This window comes from Leucopleurus acutus (assembly GCF_964270905.1).
Source record: "Leucopleurus acutus genome assembly, chromosome: 4".
Lineage (NCBI taxonomy): Eukaryota > Metazoa > Chordata > Mammalia > Artiodactyla > Delphinidae > Leucopleurus > Leucopleurus acutus.
The window spans coordinates 38,181,302-38,208,076 of NC_139146.1; the positions used below are offsets into that span (position 1 = coordinate 38,181,302).

The 26,775-nt window shown below is 44.0% G+C and overlaps 1 protein-coding gene across 2 annotated transcripts; it reads right to left on the reverse strand.

Moving 5' to 3' along the window:
- Positions 1-8,941: 8,941 nt before the first annotated feature.
- ZNF518B (zinc finger protein 518B) lies at positions 8,942-26,135 on the reverse strand. 2 transcript variants are annotated; one of them, XM_082838360.1, is made up of 3 exons: positions 26,087-26,135; positions 12,819-15,669; positions 8,942-12,719 (listed from the first exon to the last, which is right to left on the reverse strand). In XM_082838360.1, exons 2-3 carry the CDS (start codon positions 15,492-15,494, stop codon positions 12,249-12,251), a joined length of 3,147 nt encoding a protein of 1,048 aa, XP_082694486.1. In that variant the 5' UTR covers positions 15,495-15,669; positions 26,087-26,135; the 3' UTR covers positions 8,942-12,248. The 2 variants fall into 2 exon arrangements, with proteins under 2 accessions (XP_082694486.1, XP_082694485.1); XM_082838359.1 differs by having other exon boundaries at positions 8,942-15,669.
- Positions 26,136-26,775: the final 640 nt, after the last annotated feature.

Here is a 26,775-nt window from a genome sequence, read left to right on the forward strand (position 1 = left end):
GTCTGGTCTCTCAAATGTCTCTGAGGGACTGCTCCAAAGAGGCAAGAGGGGAGCCAGGATATAGAGGAGTTTGTAACAAAAACCAGGTAATCAGAACATCAACAGATTACTGTTAATTTGAGAAAAACCAGACATCTCAAGTTAATGAATCTATCGCTTTTCTACATATGGGAAGATGCAAGAGTCTGGGCTTTCTGAAATCATGCCTTTGATCTGCAGTTCAGCTATCTGGGGCCAGTATCCTGCTTTTCTCCGTCCTGAATCCCCTCAGGGTGCACAGTTGGGGGTGGCTACAGTGGGCTGCAGGCTTGTTGGCTGCAGCATCCTTTGTTTACTGGATTGCTGGCAACGTTTTTCATCCATATAGACTTTTTGAAATTTGTGTTACCTTTAAGACTTTTTTAAGATTTGAAAGTTGTAATTTCTCTTCTCATTCTAAAAAGATAATCATTTTACACCTAATTTCGTACTCTTTTCTTAAGGAGTGTCCAAAATTTGCATAAACTTCTACCCTACAAAACTAGTTCTGCCCCTGGCTGTGGCTTTGGGAAGAAAATCATAGGCACTTCTAAAGGGGAACTTGGCAGTGAGGGAGCTGGAGGAATATATACTCTGACCTCTTTATCCCGTAACCCAAGTGCAAGCCAGAGGGTAAGGGAGTCCAGTTATTTCCATCCATAGAGCTCAGCCCCTCTGGACACAAAACAGGGTAGTGGAGGGGCAAACCGGAATATTTCTAGCACAGTGGGAAACCTCGCATTGTCTCTGAGCGCTATTTTAGCAAAGACCCTTCCTAGTCTTCCTCCGCGCCTGCCCCCCACTCACTCCTCCCTGCTGGAAAAGAAATGATTTATGCAGTGAGTGAATTCGGGAGAAGGAATAAAGCGGAGGGAGGGGGATCAGCACCTCTGGGTTCTCTTTCACTGGTACCCGCCTGCCTACTGAGGGGCGTGTCCTGTGTGCTCTCAGGCAAAAACGCCAGCAGTTACCCAGCTGTGCCAGCGAATGGCAGGTGTCTGCCTAATCCGGGGGCGACACAGCAGAAAGCTCATCGAGAAACGGTTTTTTTTTTTTTTTTTTTTTTTTTTGGTACGCGGGCCTCTCACTGTTGTGTCCTCTCCCGTTGCGGAGCACACGCGCAGGCTCAGCGGCCATGGCTCACGGGCTCAGCCGCTCCGCGGCATGTGGGATCTTCCCGGACCGGGGCACGAACCCGTGTCCCCTGCATCGGCAGGCGGACTCTCAACCACTGCGCCACCAGGGAAGCCCGAGAAACGGGTTTTGACGTACAGAAAGTGGCAAGGTCCCTTCCAGCTCTACCCAATGATGATAATAATAATGGTAATAATAAATAGCATTATTATGATGATCTAGTTCACCCCCGACATTTTACAGGTGAAAAATGTATCTTAGGGCTTCCGCCTGCTAACGCAGGGGACACGGGTTCGAGCCCTGGCAGATCCCACACGCCACAGAGCAACTGAGCCCGTGCGCCACAGCTACTGAGCCTGCGCTCTAAAGCCCGTGAGCCACAACTACTGAGCCCGCGTGCCTAGAGCCTGTGCTCCGCAACAAGAGAAGCCACCACAATGAGAAGCCCACGCACCGTAACGAAGAGTAACCCCCGCTCGCCGCAACTAGAGAAAGCCCGGGCGCAACAAAGACCCAACGCAGCCAAAAATAAATAATTTATTTAAAAAAAAAATAATCCCTAGGGAGTCCGGCAGGTGCTTCAGGGCCAAAGAGAAGGCACTAGAGTCACCACTGCACCACCAGGGAAGTCCAACTCTTTAGGGATTTTTAAAACCATGAGATGAGCTTGGGGATCTGCAAGAGCAGCCCAGCCACACAATGCTGGTCCTAGGAGTTCATTATAAAGTATTATTCAAAACCGCTAGGTGAGACAGGTCCGTGATTCAAATTACCTTAGTAGGAGCCTCCAGGACCAAAATCCTTAGGGCGGGGGTGGGGGTGGGGACTGGGAGGCATGAGGCACAGATTTCTTAGGATCAGCCTGTCTGCATTGCTGAGATCTCAGGGAGCTGGCTGCTCCACAATCAGATCCACTATTCATCCTTTATGTTTGAGACGAAATCGAGGAATTTATGGTTGGATCTATTGTGCTTAAAAAGTGGTAAATTGCAACGTTAGGCATACAATTGCTTTCTGTATCATTTCATAGAATAAATAAGAATGTTTGAGCAGCAAGGCTCTAAACTGCTTGAACCGACAGCTGTTGCTTGTTCTGTTTTTATAAAAGAGAACTTTAGGCTTTCAAAGCGTGGTCCCTGGAACAGCAGCATTGGCTCGGGGAGACTTGCTGTGTAAGATTCTGTATTTTAGTGAGATCCTTTTTGATTTGTATGAACAGGATACCAAACTATAGAGTTCAAATCACAAGCTTACTCTTCACCAGGCCCTGAGAAGCTTTGTCCTCAGTCACAGCTAGCCTGTAAACCAGCCATAAGTTGACGGCACAGTGAGTCAGCTTTCAGGAGAGGAGTTCTGAGCAAGCTCTTAACCAACTGGACCACAACAGCATCGTGGGTCACCTCTTTGCAACCTGAATTTCTCTCTGTGACTCAGGGCCCAGCTTGTCCAGCCTAAGGACCCTCTTCTTTAACTCCCCGCTGTCTTCCTCCCTGCTGGCTCCTCCCTCCCCACCCCTGGTTTATATTACCATTAATTATAACCCTGCATATGCTGCCTTCTCTGATAATGTAGAGGAAGTCTCTCCCACGCTGGACCTGTGAGCACTTTTCCCTCTTTCATATTCTAAGAGCAGTAGCAATGCCATGGCAACGCCTAATCCCTAACCTCGGATGGGGGTGTGATTGATGAGAGAATCAGAGCAGGTGTTCTTGAAAAAGGAAACAAAGAATGAGCTGGGTGAAAGGAGAAATGAAGGGGCAGTGTTCTAGACTAGTGCTTTTCAGACTGTCATATGCATAAGTCACCCAGGGACTTGCAGACTCTGATTCAGGAGGTCAGGGATGGTACCAGAGATTCCATAGCCCTTACAAGGTATCAAGTGATGCGGATGCTACTGGTCCAAGGACCAGAGTTTGAGTAGTAAGTTTTAGGCAATGTGAGGGCAAGGATCTTGCTCTGATAGTCACTGTGATATCAGGATCACGTGAGTCTTCCCCAGAAAAGGTGTTTAACAGATAAGTACATAAACACTTACTGAATTAAACACTTGTATCTGAGACACCACACTGGGTGCTTGAATTCTCATAATAATCCTGCAAGATATAAAATGTTAGTTTAGGCTGTAAAATTGGGGCTAATGCTATATGCATTGATGCACAGAGAGGTTGAGTTACTTGCTCAAAGTCACACAGTTATCGTGGTAAATCGTTGCTTACCAAATATTCCAGGCGCTCCCCGATATTTCCTAATCTCCCTTGCAGTTACGTGAAGCTGTTGAACTAATTCCACCCAATGGACCTCTGGGGACATGGCATGTGTCACCTCCTAGCTGAGGCAATTGAGAGCCAGCCCTCTCTCCTCTCCTCCTCTCTCCTCTATTTTGTACTCTGCCATCTGAAACATATGGTCCCCAAGGTAAGGTGAGCAGGAATGCTGCCCAACCTGCAGTGGACTTCACATGAGGATACATATATCTTTGCTGAATTTAAACCACTACAAATTTGAGTTTGTTATCCAATTATCCCAACTAGTGTAGGCTTGGTATTGCTATCAGCCAACTCTTTTGTATAATAGGCTTTTTGTCTGGGACCCTAGGTCCCCTAAAGGTGAGCATATTCCAAATACAGTCTAGATTAGGCAAGCCACAGTACTGCCAGTGGGTTGAGCCTGGATAATATCAGACGCTGGGACTGTGAAAAATGAATGACCACTGCCATGAGAAACATCTGAAGACATGAACACTTTAACAATAGCAGCACAGTGACTGTCCCCTACAACTTGGTGAAGGTTCATTCCCTGAAAAGCACCATTTCCTTTCTAGTTCTGTTCTTAACCCATATAAAGACATGTCCTCAAGCATGGCCAGGATGAATAAAACCTTGTTTTTTGAGGTTTCATGGGCTCCATTCATGAACTTAATGAAATCTTCTTAGAACAATTTAATGCACACCTTCTCAAGAGATTGGCTTTACCACCTCTGTTAAATCATTCCGTAAATGGGGAATGCACTTTCTGTACACAACGGCACATGGATTTGTGTGTCCCATGTAATAATGTAAGATGCATCATTCTACTTGCATTTAAACATCAAAAGGACATGACTACTGTTTACATTTTTCTAGAAATATGGAATTAAACAGAAAGGAGTAGCACAGTCAACTTAATAAGAAATGGAAAACCTGAAAACGTATATAATCATTACAGACATCAAGTCAGTATTGAGACTTTCCAAACTTCTCCTCTCCCATCCATGTTTTCCTTCTCTGCTAAAGATGCCTGTCCAAGATGTTTTTACTGGTGAGATGGCTTACCACTTCAAGGACCAACTGATCTCTCTCCTCTGAGACAATTTGCGTCAAATGGAGAAATAGGGAAAGTGACACAACCCATTCTATAATAGTAAAAATGGTATAAGGACAGTCATTGTAGAGGAAATTACAGACCAATATCACTCATATAATGCTTCTAATATTAAATCTGTAAACTCAGCAGTATATACATGTAAATAGAATCCCAGGGATACGAGGAAGATTTAACATGAGAAAAATGTCGTAATACACGACATTAGGATTTTAAAGAAAAAATTAACTCAAACATGTTATACAAATTTAGTTTTGGAAAAAATCCCTATGGTTAGAAGGGAATTGCCTTAAGCTGATAAAATGTACCTTCCAAAAACCTGAGGCAAAAATTATGTTTTAAATGGAATGTTGAAACTCTAAAGAACTTTTGTCACTTCCCACGTCTTTCTTTTAAGCTTCAATCTATTGTTTACGTAGAAAATACAAGGATCTCAATCTTAATTTTTAGTTTCTTATTACGTTGGTTAGGACTTTTCTTAGACTGTTGAATAGAAGAGGTGAGAGGAGCATTCCTGTTAGAGCTACTTCCATGGCTGATGTATAGGAACCCAACTGATTTTTAAAATATTGAATTTGCACTTGGCAATTTTGCTAACCTCTTAGAATTCTCTTTCTTTCTTCCTCCTTCATGGCTGATTATGCAAACTATAGTTCTTATTGTTACTGTGACTGAGAACTTTTCTCAAAAAGAAAGGGAATAAATGATAAAACATTATTGTCCGGCACAACTTTATTTCTATTACATTTTCAAACCAATTATCAGACTAAATGGTAGTCACATGTTACCACTGATGCCAATCTTCCTCAAATGCATCTGTAAGATCCATGCTTTTCCAATCAAAATCTCGACAGGGATTGGTGGGCTGATTTTAAAATGCACATGAAATAGCAAAGAGCCAAGAATAGCCTTAGAATATCTTCTAGGAAGAGTCTTCTCATTTTGTATATACCTCTGTCAATGGTAAACCGTCTCATTAGAATTAACTTTGAAGATCACAAGAAACAGTGTAATGCAGCAGCACAGAGACCCCGCCATAGAAACACACAGATATGGAACCTGCATATATGGAGGGAGTGTTACACGCAGGGAGACAAGCATAGACTCCCAATAATGGGTGTTAGGACGACTGAGTTAGTAATTCACCTGGAACTGACTTTTCTGAGTATATGAATCTAATAGGATTCAGGTATTGTTTCATATTAAAAAAATTGGACCTAGATCCTTTTGAAAAAGATTTTTACAAACTCTATAACTGACAGCTTGTATTTTATTATGTCCACTATTGTATGGAAGTTTATTTTTAATATTAAATTTATTATCTTTTTGACCTCAAGGTAGGATAGACTATCTTTTTGACTTCAAGGTAAGGAAGGCTTTCTAAAATAAAGCACGAGAAGCACCAAACCTAAAGGAAACCATTTTTCTTTTTCTTTATGGATTTTTAGGAGTGTCTATATTTTCTTTTAAAAGTTTAAAATAAATAGTTCAATGGTAAGGAATACCAGCAGTTCATACATGGAAAATGAAAATGTCCAATAAACATTTGCAAAAGTATACTATCTCACTAGGGATCAGGGAAATGCAAACAAAAGCAATACACTGCTTTTTCAAGTTTAGATATTGCCCAATAGTATGTTGAGGTTCCTGTTTCTCCATACCTTCACCAACTCTTAGCAGACTGTTACCATTTCACAACCATCAGATTGGCAGGTTGCTTTCCGCATAAGCAGCTGCCCTTCACACGCCTCCAGCACTCACCCTACAATCCAGCGGGTCAGAAATCATCAGTGGTTGATAGGCTGTTCTTTTCTTCTGTGCAGTGGGGCTACATAGCCCCTTTGGAAGGTTGTGTGACCACTTCTGGGCAGTGGGTTATGAGGGGAAGTGTTGTGCCTTGTTTTCCACCCATGCAAGACCCTCTCCTGTTTTTTCCTTGTCATGGGGATGGAGAAGCCCAAGTGGTTCAGATGGTGCAGCTACAAGAGAGGCCCCTCCAGCAGACTGGGTCCCTGACAGACCGTGGATACAGTGTGAATGAGAAATAAACGTTTGTTTCGTTGACCAACTAAGGTTGCAAAGTAAATAATAACCTCAAAAAGTCACATGTGCAACCATTTCTTTAAGGTATAGATAGATCTAGAAATCAAACTGCTTGCTGGGCGTTAATACAGAACCTGGCACAGAACTGGCATTCCCTAAAAGTGAGTGAAACCTAGCCTAGCCTACCCTAGTTTTATTTATTTATTTTATAGATTGATTGATTGATTGCTGCATTTGGTCTTTGTTCCTGTGCACGGGCTTTCTGTAGTTGCAGTGTGCGGGCTTCTCATTGCGGTGGCTTCTCTTGTTGCCGAGCACAGGCTCTAGGCGTGCGGGCTTCAGTAGTTGTGGCATGTGGGCTCAGTAGTTGTGGCTCACAAGCTCTAGAGCGCAGGCTCAGTAGGTGTGGCACACGGGCTTAGTTGCTCTGTGGCATGTGGGATCTTCCCAGACCAGGGATGGAACCTGTGTCCCCTGCATTGGCAGGCGGATTCTTAACCACTGCGCCACCAGGGAAGTCCTGCCCTAGTTTTAGAGACACATAAATGAAACCCGATCCTTCTGATCAAGAAAACCAGACAAGTAGGCTAATATTTACAATACAGTATGTTTTCCCTTGTCCTGTCCTATTCAATAAACACTAGGCACATATGGCTAATGAACGCTTGGAAATGTGGCTAGGGTGACTGAAGAACTGAATTTTTAATTTATTAAAAAAAATTTTGGGGGGCCTCACCACGCAGCTTGTGGGATCTTAGTTCCCCGACCTGGGATTGAACCCATTCCCCCTTGCAGTAGAAGCACAGAAACCTAACCACTGGACCGCCAGGGAATTCCCTGAATTTCTAATTTAATTAAAAAAACTGAGGCAGTGTAAATTCTTTCCACTGAACACAACTTAAGTGTTTTGGTAGGACTACATCTCATTTTAACTGAAAATTTAGTATCAGAATTGAAACATGCTTTAAGTTTAAAATATATACCGGATTTCTGAAGACTTTAAAAAAGTGTGTATATAGAATATATATTTATTATATACACACTGTTTTTAGAGAAAATATCAATAGATTTTATGTTGAGATTGAAAAATGCTTAAATAGTATTTTAGATGTATTGGGTCAAATAAAACATTTGATCTCATCTGCTCTTTTTACTCTTTTAAATGTGGCTAGTAGGAAGTCAAGATTACATATATGGATATTATTCCTCTTGGACAGCACTGCTCTAAGACTAACTCCAAATACGGTGTCTCATCCCAATGAATATGCCTGATATACGTTGGAACCTCAGGAAAGCAACGCATGCTGAGCCTCACCTGTGGCAAGAAAAGGCTCTATATATTGTAAAGCAAAGAGCTTTACAGATACCCTTTGTATCAGCTTTACTGATACAAAGGGTATCAGCGCTTCCTGCCAAAACACGGTCCTATCCATTACTTTACTCATCTTCATGTAAACCTGGTGAATCAGGTGTTGTTAACCTTTCCGAGCTTAAGTTTTCTTAACGATAAAAGGTGGATTAGTGACTGCTATTTCCCAGCTCTTTGGCCTTGAAGTCAGTTTCTGCCCCTTCCCTATTCTAGTCACACTATAGCCAGCCCTGAAGTCCAGGCCGATACAAATCCCCCTTCAGGCTTCTGCTGCCTTCTGATTGCTACTCCCCTAAATAACCAGCCAAAGGTGACAAGTTGTTAGACTAGATCTATAGGATTAGAGGATGACTCATCTCAACTCAGATACTAAATAAGCCAAATTGGTGAATTTCAGCAATTCCTATCATCTCCTCTTTTATCTTTTCCTTAGGGTTTGCCAATATTCAACTGAAGTCTAAGGCTCTTCTTTTTTGGACTCCTTGGGTGCTGGGAATGAGATGAGGGACTGAATGCCCCTCTCCAAATATCCTCATACTCTTTCTTCTGAAGTATGTGTAGAATCAGATTTAAACAATCAACGGTATTTGGATAGATGGCATTAGCCATGCAATTACACTCAAACGGCCCAGTAGGCTCACTGACTACTTGGAAACTCTTCCACCCAAGCCCCACTTAGTTGAGAGGCTACACATGGAGGGCAGGACCCACACACATTCTCTGATGACATGACCATGGCATGAAAATCGCCACTGCTGCCCAAACCAGCATCTCATCTCTTATGAATGTAAGCCAAAGCAAAACAAAGTTACCTGGCCTCATTTCAGGGTATGCTTAGTTAACCAGCAGTGCATCAAATTCAAAATATACCTTTATGGAATTCAAAGCGCCTGTATTATGTAGAATGATGCCTTTATGTGGTTCAGAAATATATCACACAAGACAGGCTGTGTAATTAATAGCCAACTTGCTTAACATTTGAAATGAAAGAACAGAGAAAATTTTATAGTTGCTTTATTTAACAAAATTTATGCCAACTTCTCTATCTATATACATACGTGTTTCAAAATCAGAGCAGCAGACACACCAACTGTTAATGCAGGACTTTTTAATAATGCTTAAAACATGTTATGCAATGTTTTGTTTTCTGCTCATACTGACGTTAACAGATTCAAAAATTATTCCAAAGGCTGAGTGGCATCACGTCTTCATTTTCTGGGGTGGCTTAAGAAAGAGGGATGGAACTTTTGAGGGTTAATACATTGTGTTCAGTTTAGCTTAACCAAGAGCACTTGGCCCATGAGTGGGGCTCACAAAGTGTTTTGGACTGGGGATAAAAACTTGAGTAAAACAGAATCTATTTTGAGTATACTTTTTTAAAAAAAATTCACTGTCATACCATAAATATAACAATGTTGTCTCATTTCTTATCCCCCAAAGAAAACCTATTTTAAAAAATAAGTTAGAAATGATTTTAGTAGTAAGTACTATGAGTAACATTTACTGAGTAGAGACCCTTCAAAATCAAGGTAAGAAAGAGTAGACAAATACTCAACACAGTTCTGCCCCTACCTTCTCCAGTTTTGTTCGTTTCATGACATTAAGCTACATGTTAACAAGCTATTTTCTAAAGTTCTTTATATAGGGAAGACAGCCATTTTTTGCTTTCTCATTTTTTTTTTTATGACTTCCAGGAGCCCTCTGAATTCCTTACAAAGTACTGTAGTTCTGGAAATCTCAAAAAGCCTAGCTACATATTCTACTCACAAATTTTCCTCTGTACAAGTACATAAGCTGAGTTTTAGGTAATACTTGAAAAACAGTTGATGCTGCAAAGTGTAAATGTTTCATGTTGACACTTAACACTCTGACCTGATTCATGGTTATCCTTCCTGAAAGGTCATGGTCTAGCCTTTCAGGAAAGATGCTACTAAGCAGTGAGGTATAGAAGGAGAAAAATAATAAAGCACAGCCTTTTCTTCGCCTCTCAACACCTTAAGAGCCTTCTTTCATGATGGGGGCTGGGGTGGGGAGTGAATAACAGATCTACGCATGGATAAAACTTAAGAATGCTCTCCTTTATGTACTGAAGCGGTACACACAATCCAGTTCCCAAAAAGCACCATCTAGAAATGCACCGGGACTAAATACTGTACTGCAATGATCCACCGGGGTTTCTACTCCCATTTGTTCATATAAATCAGACCCATCACTTACTGTGCTTTCATTTTCTAAAAATGAGATCAGACCATTATAAAAATGTACTTCCAAAATAAATTATTTCTAGAATATAAAATGTTTTATATTTTTCCAGCCCACATAACTTCATTATAAAATAGGAAATCAGAAAATTAGCTACTGCAAGTTTTCATATGGTAAAAAATATATGTGTACACATATATATATATACACATATAAAAAAACCCAAGTTTTAAATTTCAATAAAAACTAACCGATTAATCAACTTAATGATCATGTATTAAACTATACACAAGCCATATTGAATATCTGTAATGAGAACCAACTACAAAGAATTACAATCTGATGTATCAGAGGATAATCTAAGACTTTCCCACGTGGAAAGAAAAATCAGGAAGTCTCTTAACTGACTACCCAACACAACAGAAATCTCACTCACGCCTTTCTCAGATGTAACAGCCCCCAGTTTCATTCGCTGCCCTCAATTCCCTAAGGAAGGAGTCTTTAAAAGGGAGGAAAACACGTGAGTTGGGGCTGCTTTGTAGCTGTGCTGTGTGTGCTCTGCGTTATGGTCGGTTCCCCGCTGGGTGGGCAAGGGAGGCCTAGAACCCAGCCTGAGCTGCTTTTGTCAAGCCATCCATCTGCCCAAGCAGCCGCAATGGTGCAGAGGGTGGGCTTTTTTCTAGTGCACATGAAGGTGCTGTGGAGACCAGCACCAGTCCTGACTCCTGCTGGTGGAGGGGTAGCTGGAGTGTTCTCGGAGCTGCTTCCCAGGGAAGGTGAGCAACAGGGAAAGCCTGACTGCGGCTGAGAGAAATTAGAAGCAGGTTGGTAGCACGGATGAAAACCAGGGACAGTGTTCCTATAAGCTTAACAGAGGTGGTGGGAGGTGTTCATTTTGTTGATTCTTGCCTGTTTTTAGTATTTTCATCAGGGAAAACCTTAAGGGGCCTCAAGCAAGGGAAAGGGACAGGTGAGCAGGGAAGCTATCTCATTTCACAGGAGGGCCTGTTCAGAAAACCCACCAAGGGAGAGCAGGATAAGACCTGGCAGGGGTGGGGAACAGTGTCTGTGAGCCACTGGTGATGAAGGAAGAAAGAAAACAGTGTGCAAGTTCCACCCGTGGTCTGCGATGAGTTCCCAAATCAAAACTGATAGTCTCATTAAAGCTACAACTTTCCTCACAATCCTATCTATCTTGATTTGTCTCCCCAAACTTTATCTCTGTTGAAAGATGCCTGTTCATTCACATTTTAAATTGATGACTTACTTGACTTCTGTGAGAGTGGTAAGGGCAAACAGGAGATAATTTTAGATATTCTCCCTCTGTGACCCTTTCTTCTCCTTTTTTTTCCCCCCAAAAGGCACATTCCCTCCCCAGCTGTCATAAATCAAGGTATTTAATTAAAAAGAAAGCAAAAGCCTGAAAATGTTCCTTTCTTCCCCTAACAACACCTGCTGTTGTAGTAAATTCAGGCCAACCTTTGGAATTATTCTTTAAAAGGGTCAACAAAAGCCCAACTCTCTGTGCTACAGAGAACACTTAGCAACACTGCAGAGTGGGTGAGGGATTTAAAAGAAGGGCCACTTTTCTATGACCAAACTTAAGATAACTAACAAAGTAGAAAATATACTTTCCATTATGTACCAAATATTCAGGAGATGAGTTAATGCAAAAAAAAAAAAGGTGGATGTGTACACCAAGACCTGGGTTTAATTCTTCAGTAGCATTTTGTTATATAAAGAGCATGTGTAAAACATTCTAAACTTGCCCCTCCGAATGGATTAAAATGATTTTTATCTATGCAGAAAAAGGTTGCTGACCAAAGGGAAGTCTCAGATCCCACTGAAAATCTGTTCAAAGTTTCCCTTCGCCCCAGACAAATGCACACACGTGAATCTGTGTGCACTTCCTCGGGGGCCACAGACACCTTCTGATGTCCAGTCACCAGGCTCAGACGCCAGGCTCTCCACACTCCCAGGAAGACCTGAAGACTGAACCAACCTCCCATCCCTGCAGTCTGTATTATCCTACAGAGTCAGGGAGGGACACAAAACCAAACAAACCAAACCAGAATCAATTAAAAGTAAGAAAAACAATTTTCTTCCAAGAGCAATTTTTCACTTACTTGCCCTTGGAAGAAAGAACATCCCAATCTCTAGTTGCTTCTATTAAATGCCGTTGGCCATGACTCATCCACTCTTCCTGGTCTTCATAGAGCCGTCCACAAAACCAGCACTTAAATATACACTGTGATGAGTCATCGGGCAAGGAATCCACCACCTGGTAGTTGTTTTTATGAACTTTTTTAAGTTTCATTTTCAACATCATTTGCCTTTTTATCTGATTGGCCTCCTCCACATTCTGGTAGGTCAGCCGGACATGATGCCGCCTGATGCCTAACTGACACCTAGTCCTCTCTGATAGGACCACTTTGAGGACGTTGCCTTTGTACTTGTTTATTACCTTCATCACATTGGATACTTCTGGTGAGTCGACATCAGGATGGTTTAACACGATGACAGGCTGGTTCCGACGGGGGCATTTGATCAACTGGTCTGGTTTAGCTGCTATCAGTCGAAGTTGTCTTGCAACCTGAAAAATGGAAGGATCCTTGAAACAGCGGCTGGGATCAGCCTGAATTTTGCTTTTCTTCTTGGATGAGTTGACTTGTTTGGTTTTATTTTTACTTACAGGAAGACTTCTGGAAAACAGTTTCCCTTGCTTACTTATTTCACCGCTTCCTTGCTGTCCATGCAGGAGTCCAGTTTTTTTAAGCATGGTGCTACAATTTGCACTCTCTTTTCTAGATTTAGCCCAAAGAGATAGATCATGATTCTGGGACATGTCTACTGGCCCACTTTCACTTGTCGAAGACTGTAAGTCCAAGTCTGTCTGTTTCACTGGGCAGAACGGAATGGGTTTTATTAACTGTGTCTCACTGCAGGGGATGCTGACAGGTGCTTCACATGTAGCCTCTATAACGTGGGAATTCTCAGAGGAATTAAGAACCCTCAGCACAGCCCCCTTCGGGATCAATACTGGAGGAGCCAAATGTGGCTTCCTGGCTACTCCGCTTTCGCTTTTCCCACTGCTGCCTTCTACAAGATGCGGATATATCTGCTGATGAGTAAGCTGTCCATTAATACCAATGTTATCCTGAGGTTTCGGGAGAGTACCCGCAGAATAGCCAGTGCTGGTAAATGACACGTTAATTTCCTGAATACCTTCAGAGGCAGCTTTCGAAGTGACCTTAGATGCCTTCCCTACAGAACGACGATGTGCATTACTTGCAGCCAAAGATGAAGGCTTGCCACAGGATTCAATTAACTGGGCTATCTTTCTGCGCAAGAGTTCAATTGACTTTATTTTGGACGTTGAACTATTCCACTTAACGCCCTCAGGGACGTTTTCAGATCCAGAGCTCAGAGAAAACACTGATGAGATGACTGGGCCTTCGAAGGAGTCATTAGCCTTTACAGAATTCTTTAAATCCAAAGGTTTATCCCCAGACTGTTGGGGTCTGATTCCATCTTCTCCCGTTACGTTTATGTGTAAATACTCACTTTTATGTTGAGAGGAAATCTGGCCAGTATTTGAAACTGCCTTGTGTTCCTGTGTCTGGTTATCTTTCAGCTTCCTATTAGGGGGAACCATTTTTACAGGAAAACTGATCTCATTTCTAGATTCCACGTCCTTTTTACTTAGGGGCAGTGAGTCCTTTTCTCCAGAGAAGGAAATGGTTGCAGGCGATGCAGCAAGAGGAAATAACTGCTGTGAGTCACTGTGTAAATTTCTTCTATCTTCAGTAAAAGAAAAGGCAGCTTTATATGGAAAAGAGTTTGACGTAGTTCCAAGACCACTTAAAATACCATTTTTTATTAGAGATGATGGAGAATGACCTTTTAAGGCAATGGAAGGAAGAGCAGTTCTTTGTGGATATGTATAACCTTTTTTCTGCAAACCCTCAACTCTATCAGGGTTGAGAAAGGATCCTCCACCACTGCACACGCTAGAATTTGAGGTGAAAAAGTCATAAGACCTTACCCACTTCACGTTTTTAAGTTGTTTCTGAACTGATGATTGAAGATTATTGATGCCTGCAAGTTTTCCAACATTCCCTTCGATCATCAGTGACTTTGTTTGTTCAGCAGAAGCCATTTTTTCCTGTTCGCCTGAATCTTTCTCTTTAGTCACATGTTCAGAATTACCTCCATCACCCCCACCAGCGGCAAGGCAATTACTTTCTTCCAGAGGAAACAGTTTCAGCACAAGCTGCTGTGTTCCATTGACAACCTTCACATCTATCAACTGGGCTAAACAGTTTGCAGGGATGATTAGTTCCGCTGGTGCCACAACCGTTAATGGCATTCCCGGCTGAACAGGCTCTTTTGCAGGGGATAACACTTCCACCTCCACACTTTTGTTCTCAAACAGGTTGACTTCACTGGGCTCTGACAGCGTCACTTTATTTGGAATGCACACGACATCTTTTTGGTACTCCTTTGATTCAGGTAATAACATTATGTTGTGCATTCTGTCTTTATTTGAATGGAGGGAGAACGCTGAAAGCTGATCTGACAAGTTATTTTGAAACGCAGTTCTTGGACTGGAAGCTTTTAAAAGCTCTGGGTTTTGCTTGGAGGCACTGATTCTTTTTGGCTCCAGCTTGGCAATGGTTTTGGGCAGCCGTTTTCCACCAGCCTTCTCGTGGACTCTCTTCCTGTGTTTGACAATGTAGTCATTTCTAATAGCACCATAGTCACAGTACTCACATTGATAAGGGAAAATGCCTGTGTGTTTCACCAAGTGCCTCTGAAACTCCCCTTTAGTGTAAGAAATGTAGCTGCAGTGAGAACAAATGAATTTAATCTCTTCATGTTGAAGTGTGTGCTTTTTGTACTGCAGAGGGTCCTTCGTGGAAAATCGACATTTATCACAATAGTATTTGCCTGGCTTAAAGTTCCTTACCCTAAATTTGTTATTGACAGAACTTGAGATGGTTTCTGGTTTATTTCCTATGTGAGTAGCACTGTGATTATTCACAAAATGGAAATGCGGAGGGGCCACACCTAGGCTGCATTTGAAGCAAACATATTTGTCCTCCTTTTGGCTTTGGCCAGTATCCTTTTTCAGATCCTGAAGCGGAATCTTGTACACACTTTTACACTTTACGCATGTAGCAACGGTCATCGTGGCAGCCTCTGCCTCAGAGACTTGATACAAAAGAGTCTGAGCTTCTTGTCTATCTGGGCGAGTCGCTCGATTAGCATTAGGCTGTTTGGGCGACATGGTCAAGGAACTGTGTCCGTCATCCACTTGTGTAGTCCATAACTGCTGTCCACTATCCTTCATCTTCTTCATTTGCATTTCTAAAAAGAGGCCATTGAAATCCAGAAAGACATGATAAAACTCTTAGGAAGCATCCTTCAGTATACTTTGTAGCTGGCTTCCCAGGAACGTATTATCTTTTTTCACAAACCACCAGAGTAGGTCATGATCCCAAAATATGACTGTTTCCAATTCTCTGATATTCCAGGCAACACTAAAGGGGAAAAAATGATATCACAAAGCATCATTAATACATGAACTTAAGGTTTAGCTAACGTATTTCCAAATTTACCCTAATATTTCAGTGATCTTGGGGATTTTATGCTAAATCTTGACCTACTATCTTGAAACACAGTGATACACAGTACAACAGAACTGGCAAATAACCAGCCTAAACTGAAAACATTTTCAAACTCCGCCCCTCTAAAACTCATTACTTTAGGCCAACCATAAACATAGATATACTGGGGTAATCATGGCAGTCATTCAGAATAGCCTTTGCTGAGTGAGTTATTTTTAAGGGTCACTGAGAGCATTCTAGCAACTTCACAGGTATAATTTCATAACAGCCTCACTAAAACCTTAGGAGGCTGGCATTTTAGTTTCTAAACACATAAGTTAACCAGTGGTAGAGCCAGGGTTCCCGCTCAGGTGTCCATTTGTTTCTATGTTATGGGGTGGATCCCAACTCTCTCTCTCATGTGCCCCATTTGCTTTCACAAGTGGTAAGAAGACAATAGTATCCTGACAATACTAGGTAGACAAATACTTATTCCTTCAACATCTTACTGAGCATCTATCAGGTGTCAGGCACTGTTCTAGGCGCTACAGGGCAGTGACCAGAAGCAAATCCGTCCCTCCCCTCACAATGGTACAGAGAGGGAAGACAAACTGTATATTTATTTGGCAGATGGTGGCAAGTGACTGGGGAAAACAAACCATAAAGCCAGGCAAGGGGGACAGGGTGTAACTATGTGATGAAGTTGTAGGGCTGGGGCGTGGAGAGTCAGGAAGGGCCTCAAGAAAAGCTGATGTTGGAGCAGAGACCTCGGGGCAGCCTGGGAGGAGGGCGTTTCAAGCTGAGGGAGGGGGAAGCTCTGTGGGAAGTGGGCCTGGAGCACTTGAGTAACTGCAAGGAGGCTGAGGCTGGGGGGCAATGAGCAAGAAAGGGCGGAGGGTACTGGTCAGGGGAAGATCTATGGTGCAGCATCATAAGGATGTGGCTTCTCCCCACGTGAGGAGGAGACCCGGGGAGAGACTGGAGCAGCAACAGAACATGACATGAACTGATCTATATTCCAGCCACTGCCTCCGGCGGCTACAGGGACCGGAGTCTCAGAGGGTGAAACCATGGCAGCAAGGACACAGGGGAGGGAGGAAGGCGGCCTGGAATGCAGCTCCTGTTTTCTAGAGCCAATACCACAATATGTGTAATGCAGTGATTTGTACATAAAAATAGGTAATTATCTGTAACTATGTATTCTTTTTTCAGAATACACAGAACTAAACAAAAACCATTCCAGTTTGGGACCTGCTAAAAGCCTTTCTTTTATGACCTTAAAAAAACCACTTTCAACCTGTTGAGCCTCAGTTTTTTCATCTGGCAATAAGAATTACGGATACTTATCCAACCTCTTCCACAGTCCTGCCATGACGACTAAAACGCTAAAGAATACAAGACAACACTTTTAAAATTTTAAAACACTTCCCTGAATGTCAAGAGGCGCACAGAGGCCTCAGTAAGTGCTTGTTCAACGATGGGCAGCGATACGAATGGGAATTAGCAGCTTCCTTCTGGCACCCTGCTAACAGGCCAACAGCTGTACAAAGTAAGTCTGAAAGGCCGACCTGGGGGAGCAGAAGGTCTTGCTGTGGGGTGGAGAGAAACAATTATTGCGTATCCAGATCTAGCATACAACCTGCCTTTAAAAACATTTTTGGAAAGCACCGTAAGAACGTACCACATTGATGACAATCTATTTTCTTTTGCAGTAGTATCTTTTCCTGTTTTGCTTTTGCAAAAGACAGTTGCCTCCTTTCAAAAGCAACTCCCAGCATGCAATCACAAGCACCTGGGGACACAATCAGACTTGCCCCACCCCAAGTGTGTACGCAACACACACCAAGCGGGCAGAGGCCTGTGGGGTTGCAAGGTGCAAACCTATCCCCTCAATGTTCAAACACACACCTATGCAGGGGGACTGTGCACAGGACAGGACATGTGGATGCCTCAAACTGCAAACTGACAGGCATGGGCAAAGACAAGGACGGTCATTTTCCTCTGTACTCCTGGTACATATACAGCAGGCAGAGCTTTCAAATGAGTCACTGGGAGAAGCTGACGCACTTCACTTTCTGGATTTGTAAACTGGCTTTAGTGAAAGGAGACAGAAGTGATACCCAGAACTTCTGCACTAATGAAGTGACCTCAAGCCAGCCACCCATTTGTATCTGCTCACTCATCTGTTTTCACATAGATGAATGCTTAGCCCTGAAGTTGCAGACTTTTTATCATCTAAAAATGCTACTATTGTCAACATGTTCAAGTTGGCATCTCTGTCCTGCTAAAATAGAAGAAGCAATGGCTGCAACCAGAGCCTAAGAAAACCACTGGCCCAAGGAATGCAGAGGCTGAAAAGCAGCTTTAAGGGGATCTGGTCCAGTGGTTCCTGAATCTGGAGGAGCTGCAGAATCAGAGCTAAAATAGACATTCTTGGGCTTCATCCCAAAGCTCATGAATCTAAATCTTAGTGGAAGAGGGAAGGAGAAGAGACATTTATGGTTTGTAAAAGGACTCCATATAATTCTGATGAAAAGCCAGCATCAGAAATCACTGGTTGAAACTTCCAGCAACATTTCAATCCTTTAAAACATCTTCATCAGTTGGTCATGCAGTTGATGTTCTAATACTACCATGAGCCAAACTCCTTCTCTCTTCGGGCAGCTAATTTTATTTTCACATAGTTATTACTGGCCAGAATTTACCCTTAAATAAAACTGAAACCAACCTTCTTGTAACTTCCTTATATCCTGACCTTGGAGCTACAAACTACTTAATCCCTGATAGACCAGTCATTAATCTGCTCCTTTCCTGTCTCAATTCTGTTCACAAGAGGTGCGTACCAGCTGATATGTACACATCTGATCTACCAGCCTCATAATCCTGAGGGGGAAGAAGAGAAGAGGAAGAAGAAGAAGAGAAAAGAAGAAAGAGAAGAAGAGGTAAGAAGGGAAAGAGGGAGGGAGGGAAAAAGAAAAGAGGGGGAGGAAAGAAAAGAAAGTAACTTACTTGCCTGGTACAACCTGCTTACCAGCTCTTTTAAAAAAAATCACAAAAGGCAGTTTTGCCATTTTCTCTCCAAATCCTTTTAAAACTTGGAGGTGTCATTCCTCCTGGAACTGAAGACTTGCAATCTCAGACTGAACGATAAAATCACATACCTTAGCAAGAAGAGGAGAGCATCCTGCTGCAGGAGAGCTCTCTCTAGAGAACTAACCAAGCCCGCTTGCTGCCTCAGTAATGCAGAAGCCTCCTGGTGGTGCTTCTGCAAAACCATCTCAGCAGTTATTTTGAATTAGGAATCCACAGAAGCAAGTGTCAATATGAAGCATGAGGCTGTGATTAGCAAATGCAGTTTAATGGGGAGGCAAGACACTAGGCCATGACCCAATTACGTCACCTGTTTGAAAGTGCCTTCTTGGCTTTTAAACCATTCTCAAAATAACGCATGTTTCTACCTTGGTACTTCCCTCCGTCCAGGTGACAAAGATGTCAGGCTTCTTCAAAACAAGCAGACAAAGGTCTCTTTGGCCACTGCAACATGTGGAGCTAGTTGTGGGTGAAAAAGATCTCAGATGTAGCACCCCAAGACAGCGGTAAATGGACGCAGTGGCACATAAGAACTCAGATGGCTTTGATGTTGGCATTTATACTTGGACACACCTGAGTAAATGGGCTCCCAAGACCTTGTTCCCTCCGTACACCTTTCTCTCCCTGGTTCACATTCATGTACAACCACCTGTGAAGCTGGGTCCTCTTGGCAGACTACTGTCCAGTGGACTGATGACCAAGGATTACATGAAACACTGTAGATAAAGGGCCGTGTGTGTGCCAGGTGCTGGGGGCACTAATCAATCAGGATTAACACCAGTGTCGGTGATCACCTACCTTCCACACTCACAACACCTGTTACAAAACCTCTGCATCTGACCTCCTAGAACTAGAGACGTACATTTTTTAAAGTTCATTTAGGAAGGTTCTCGAAAACACAGAAAATAATATTATTAACTCTGGACACAATAATAAAATAGCTACTTAATGTTAAGTTGTCTGCTTTTAAACAGCAAAAAGTGAGCTTTTTAACGCAGAATTATCTCCAGCATCAGACAAAGGCGGCTTCCACACACAGAGAGGAGGGGCACAATGTGTGACAAATGTGCTTCCTCTAGACTGAGTCTTGTCTTTTCTGGGGAAAAAGCCTAAGGGCAGCATCCACTACTGGTGGGTTTTCCTTCTGCCTCTGAGCTTACCTGACCTGGTTTCTTAAAAATTTATCATGGGGACAGATGGAGAAAAAGTTTGTTAGAAACCAGTGACATTTAGGGCTATAAAAATCATGAAGGTTGTGTAAGTTTTTATTAAAAAGGAAGCATTTGACTTCTAAATACCGAAAACATCAAGTGCTCAACAGAATCAGAAGAGCAGTAAGCAGGAAAACAGATTGCGGAGTCAGATTACAGGGTTTCAGATCCCAGTCCCATTGCCTTCTAGATGTCTGACCTGGAGCAAACCGTCTGAATCCTCACCTGTAAACCAGACAATAACAGCACCTACCTCACAAGGTTGTCGTGAGGATTAAATGGGACAGTGTGACTATAAGTGCTTATATAAGTTACTTACACATAAAACTATTAAGAGTATTCTTCTCCCTTTTTTATGAAGAAAATAGAAGAAACAGTCCAAGGGGCTAAAATACAGGCTTCTTTGCTGCCTGGGAATTGCTTTTTCTGGAATACACAGTGAATTTCATTTTATAATTTTAATTATAGTTGCTTGGCTGTACAGTCTAAAAGATAATTTACCTCTAGGGCCAAACCATCCACCTTGCCTTAGTGGCAAAGGGGCCAACAGGTGATTATAATCACCATGGAAAAGATGTTTTAACTACAAGAGTGCTCATTACAACTTAGGTTTACATATAATCTACTGATAGTTACCGAACGACCTTTTTCCTCTCCAAGCCCAGTTGAACTGTGAATTACCCCTGTAGCAAATGAATGTGTTCCCACACCAGATGTTAATGAGAAAAGTTTAAAAAAAGTGGCTGGACAATTAAATCATGTGCATGCTACATGGATCATCACATCCAGCTTTTGTTCATGAGAGATGCCCAGCAAACTCAGCAAATTTTAGTTGACTGACTGTATCTTTTGGACATTGAAGCAAATTTAGGAAGCTCTTCCAGAAATCTTTGCATTGTGGCTTCTACCATATCCACGGCTAGGGCAGGAATGTATAGCTGCTCCACCCATGAGGAGCAGAGGGAAAATGGAGTTGGCAGGTTTGTCGTTTAAACTCTGATTCTGCCCCTTATTTGTTGGGTCCTTAAGCAAGTGATTTCTCTCTACTTATCATCAGGAAAGGAAATAGGCTTTAATATCATCAAACTTAGAGGGTAATCAGGAGAAGCAAACTAGGATCATGCATGCAAAGCACTCAGTCTGGTGGCACATGCACTCCAAAATTCTCTCTGCTCCTTTTGTCTATTTAGCCACAGATAGCAAAGGCTAGTCTAACTAACGTTTCCTAGTAACCAAAATTTTAAAACATTCTACCCCTAAATGACCATTAGCATGTAAACGAGTGATACCTGATCAGTGAAACAATGCAACATTAGGTATGTAAACTGCCAACGTTTCTCCAGTTAAGTTAGTATTTAAGAAGAAACGGTTGCCTCACTCAGCGAGAACTTTTCCAGACAATTACAAAGAATCAGAATTGAACTAAATGGTAAATAGATCTAAACAATGAAAAACATCAATGAAGTATTTTCTTTTTGCTAATCTATCTTGCACTTGAAATGACTGAACTGAAAACTGATGGCCGTCTTGATGGCAAAAAATACTTCCAAATGTTGCTGACAAATGTACACCTTTGAGATCTTAGATTTCCTTCTGAAACCAAGTGTAATGCTTGCAGCACACAAAGAGGCAAGAAGGCTGAACAAGAGCCCCTGTTCTGATTCCTCAGCTTTCCAGATGAAAAGTGCAATAGAGTGAAAAGAGCAATCACCTTGGGGTCTCAGGAGCAAGGTTTGAAACCAACGTTTTTGACTTAGAAGCCGTGTCATTCTGGACTCAACCTCTTTGAGCCTGAGTTTCCTCACTTGTAAAATGGGAATAATGCCTGATTTACATGGCTGATGTGAGGAAATGGTATAATGCAGCTAGCAGGTAGCCTTATGCTCGGCAGGCAAACTACATGTTTTGACAACAAATAAGTCAACATTTTTCTGTTTAAGATTCCTTCCAATGTAGAAGAGTCCAGTAATCCCAGAGAAGCAGAATCTTAGTTTAACCAACGGGCCTAATGAGATAAAGGTCTCTCTGGCTGAGTGCTCTGGCTGGAGGTGAGGATCTTCTCTCCCACCCTCCAGTCTACAAAGGGAGTTACCTTGGGACTGAATGACACTTCTGAGCACGTGAACTGGAACTACACCAGAGAACAAAGGAAGTTATTATTATAGCTTTTTTTTAATAGTTTAAATAAGAGACAACATTTCTAAAGAAAGAACATGACTAGTGCTAGAGTTTTTAAAGTCTAAAACTTACAGTTCTATACGTGGAAAAAAATTTAAGAGGCAAATATGCTCTTGTTAGCATTTTTGAAAAAAGGTAAAAACAAGGTAGTACTACAAAAGCAATATTACAAAATTCTATGTTATTAAACACACCTAGTAACTTCAGGTCTCTAAAGGTGATAAAGATGAAGGACAAATGTGTCTTTGTACTACCCCCCCCCACTTTTGCCTTAAAATCAAAATTTTGTAGAAGAAATGGAGCAAGAGTTTAATAAAAACTATAATTAAACAAAGAAGAATTGAGATAATTCTAAATCAGTGATTCTTAACCTTGGCTGAATTAAGGTAATCAACTTGTCATAATATGTTCAGGATGTTAAACTTATTTAAAGAGGTCCCTATGATGTTTAGTCACCCTCCTGCACAGAGAATTTACCTGGGGAGCTTTAAAAATAATGATGCCTGGGCTCCACTGTGTTGGGTGGAAGGCTTTGGGAGTTTTAAAAGCTTCCCAGGTGGTTCTAATGTGCAGCCAAGGTTGAGAATCACTACCGGACATTACAGGTAGAGAGGAGCATATGGGGGAATGGCCAGGGCCATTATCAGCACTCCTATGCAATCTTTTATATACCAATCCAACCCACCCTTGGGTGCCTGGAGGGGAGGCAAGGCCACTGCCTTGAACTGTAATGGTGTGAGCAGGCAGGGAGACTCTGGCTCCTACCCTTGCTTATTAGCCATTTGACCTTGGAAACATCATCACTGATGCTGTCTGTGGAGTGTGTAAGGGCAGTAACCACTCTGCAGATTCTTGGAAACTGAAATGCGCCTGGCATGGTGTGAGTACAATGGGCATGAGCCAGGGCTGTTTACCCGACACCCGCCGCAGGCTGCTGTCTCTAAGGAGTGTGATCAGGAGATGGAGAGAGGGGAACGGGTGGTTTCAGTAAAGTGGTAAATGCTACACTAGTGACCTGATCGGGATGCTCTCAGTGGCTGGCTGTGTTGCCAATCCTGGAGCACCGTGGCCCAAGTCAGGTGGAAGGGGTGTGTGAGAAGGCAGATTCATACATGACATCCATTACTCCTCAAAGTACCAATTACCTCCAATTACCTGCTTCTTGTAAGATCTGGAGATACTGTGGCTTTTCTGAGGTCATGGAGTTGGTCAGCTGGCATCTAGACTAAATTCTGTGTTTTCTGCTACCCTGCTGTGTGAGGGCTGTGAACTGCAGTCATAGTTGGGCACTGTTCTTACTGCCTGCCCGGAGCCACTGAGCTGCTGATTGAGTCAAAAGCATGGAGAGTCCCACGGGCTCTTCCTTCTCTTCTCAGGCACCGAGTCCCAGCCGGTGTCAACCTCAGGCCCTGGCATAGGCTTCTACGCTCAGAACCCTGGGAGGCAGCAAGGCAGCACACAAAGGGCCCTGCAACAGAAGCCAGACACTTGGGTTTAAGTGTTGGGCCCGTGTAGCCTTGGTTTCTTCATGCACTTTTCTAGAAAATAAGGGGAATGAGCCCCCAAAGTGCTTCTCAAGCAAGGGAGCTTAAAAGAAAAGGAAAGAAAGGCTTCCCAGGACTCAGGTGAATGAATGAATCAGATTGTTCTTTTCCTGGGGTGGGCTCAGGGCCTGTGCCTTAAATTCTTTGCAGGTGATTCTGATGCCTCCCCACTCCCCACCCTATGATGAGAATGTCTCCATCTGGGGGGCTCTAGCCACTTTCACTCCCAGGATGGAACATGGAGACTGTAGCTGGCCAAGTCTGAATATGTGAACAAAGAAAATGCAGTCTATGCCCGGCAGCTTGAGAACAATCAAGACTGAGAAACATCACCGGTGAGGACCCTGTTTATCACAGTCAACAGCACAGGGCTTGGTCACACAAGGCACTCAATGAGCACTGGCTGAATGGAGTCAATGAATGAAAGAAACATCAGCCTTCCTGGCGACAATAACAATGTTCTTTGTTCTTTTTTTTCCTCTTAAACTGGTCCAGATCCCCTTCCTTTAAAGCAAATAGACCAGTAGACAGATGTGTGTTTTTTAATTGCTATTACTGGATTTTTAAAAATCAGGGAGGAGGCCCAATAAATAAAATAATGCCCTCCTTTGTCTGTTTTCACAACGCACCTTACAATGAATGTTTAACAGCACAACAAAACTGGATACCTACAAAAGTGTTATTTTACAAGGCTATGTTAGATCCAAGATTAAGAAAGAAAAACAAATTTAAAAAATGCATCCTAGGTTAAAGATAACGTCGATATAACTTAAAAAAGCCAAACATTTGTATTCTACCTAAATAGACTATATTGGGATATTGGTTTTTAAATCGCCAATTGCTGGGCCAGTATCTCCTGCTGTGCACACACATCAGGGGTTGGAATGAACTTTGCATACCTGACTCAGACAGAGATAAAGAAATACATTCTGATTCCCTCTGCTCTTTTATAGGAAGTACTGCCTGCTCCTGGAGACCACGGTTTTCTCACTCTTGGTGACTTCAATTCTAAGCTTAAGGGATAATGTTTAAGGGATCCAACACAACAGTTGAGCTGTGTAGACGTTTGGTTTTAATCAGGACACAGTGCTCAGTATTTCACTTTCTAATTTTTCATGTTAGGTTGATCAACTGTTCATTATCCCAGTTTTTAAAATCAAGCGTATTTTCACGGGATACACGGAATAACCAACATATATAGAGGAATTTAAGTGTTTTCTTTCATTCTCTCCTTTGGCTTTCCCTTTCCGATTTAGGCATTTTCATTCTTTTGCACCCTGCGTGGTTTCCTGGCCTCAAACTGCCCAAGGACCCCAAGGCAACAAGATAAAAGGGCAGCTGAGATGGGGGAGATCCCACAAAGAGTGACATCAGCATTTAGAACCGAGTCACACCTTCATCTTTATCCTCCCTTTACACCCTCACCAGCAAAAGATGGACAAGCCCATCCCCGGGCACAAGCCCCAAAACTCCCAAGGAAAGACAATGCCAGTCTGGTTTTCAAGTTTATTGTTGGCACACACACCGACGGTACACGTTATCCAAGGCCGTCCACGTCTCACAGCGCGGCTGCTAGGAAGGGAAGGCGCGGATACAGTGGGTTTACAGCCTCGTCCCCAGGGGTCGTCCGGGCCCCTTCCAGGGGTCGCAGGGGTTTCTTCTAACCACTGAAAACCGGACCACGTCAACGCTGACCTCCTAGGCCCTCAGGAGGCTTTAAAAATGGCCTCCTGACGACACTTCCTGCTCGGAGCCGACCGGTAGGAACTCTCCCAGGAGATGCATCATTTAAAACGCTGGGGGCGGGCGGAGGAGGCCGGGCTCGGCGGCTCCACACCGGCCGTCCCGCAGCCCGGACGCCGCCGCCAAGGGTCGCGACCCGGCGCATTCGGGGCGAGCCTACAGGGTCGCGGCCGCGGCACAAAGGCGGTCGAGCGGGGGTCGCCGGCTGCGCACCCGCCGCCACCCCCGGACCCCGAGGTCCATACTCCCTGTCCCCGGCCCGGCGAGAGCCCCTGCCGGGCGTCCCCTCCCCCCACCCCCGGCCCGGCGCCCCCTCCCCTCCCCTCCAGGCCGCCGCCCTCTCTTCCGCACCCAGCCCGGGGCCCGCTGCCGAGACCCGTCTGCCCCGGGGCCTCCTGCCAAGGCGCCGGCCGGCGGCTCGGGCACGCAGGGCCGAGTCCCGCACCACCCGGCCCCGGCTGCCTGCCCGGCGCGGCCTCGTCCTGTCCTTGCCCCGCACGGCCCCGCGCCACCCCTCCGCACCCCGGCCCCGCCTGCCCCGCGCACGCGGACCCGGCACCCTAGTCCTCCCACTCAGCCACTCACCGAGCCGGGTCCGGGTCCCGGGAAGGGGCGTCTACACCGCCGGCCGCAGGCCACCGCTGCCGCCTCCGCGGCCGCCCGCTGTAGGTCCCTACTCGGGGGGCGGAGCCTGGCGGCGCCGCGCGTGCGCAGTGTGCGTGCAGAGGCTCAGCTGGAGCGCAGCTGGCGCCCGAGGTCCCTAAAGCTGCGCCCGCCCTCACCAGGTTTCAGCGCGGCGCGGAGCCCAAGACCCAGCCGAGCCCTGGTCCTGGACTCAGAGCTCGCCCGAACGCGTCCACATCCACTGCGCACAATGTCCATGCTTGGCCTGGATGTCCGCAAGCTCCGGAGCCTCCCTGCAAAAGAACTGATTCCGCTTCCATTGTTGGCCCAGCAGAGCGGTGGTGGGCCCCTGCTGTGTGCCCGCGCTGGGTCCAAGCGGGGGGGGGGGGGGGTCTTTGCTCCCTGCCCTTGTGGAGCTTAAAGTCCAGGAGCAGAAAAGGAGCTCAGATCTCCAGCGTCCAAATTCTTTCTCTTCTGAAAGCAGCAGTGAACGAAATGACCTTGAAGACTCAGGTTCGAATCCCAACTCTCCTGACTCCTTTACAAGCCTGCGCGACGAAGTCCTCTGACCTCTCGGAGTCTCAATATTTTCACTTTTAAAGGTGGGGGAAGATCAGACCTGAAGCCCAGAGCCTTATTTACCACGTAGG

What these genes read in the sequence shown, in the direction of transcription:
- ZNF518B (XM_082838359.1), bottom strand. Translation starts at nt 15,494, where the DNA reads ATGCAAATGAAGAAGATGAAGGATAGTGGACAGCAGTTATGGACTACA.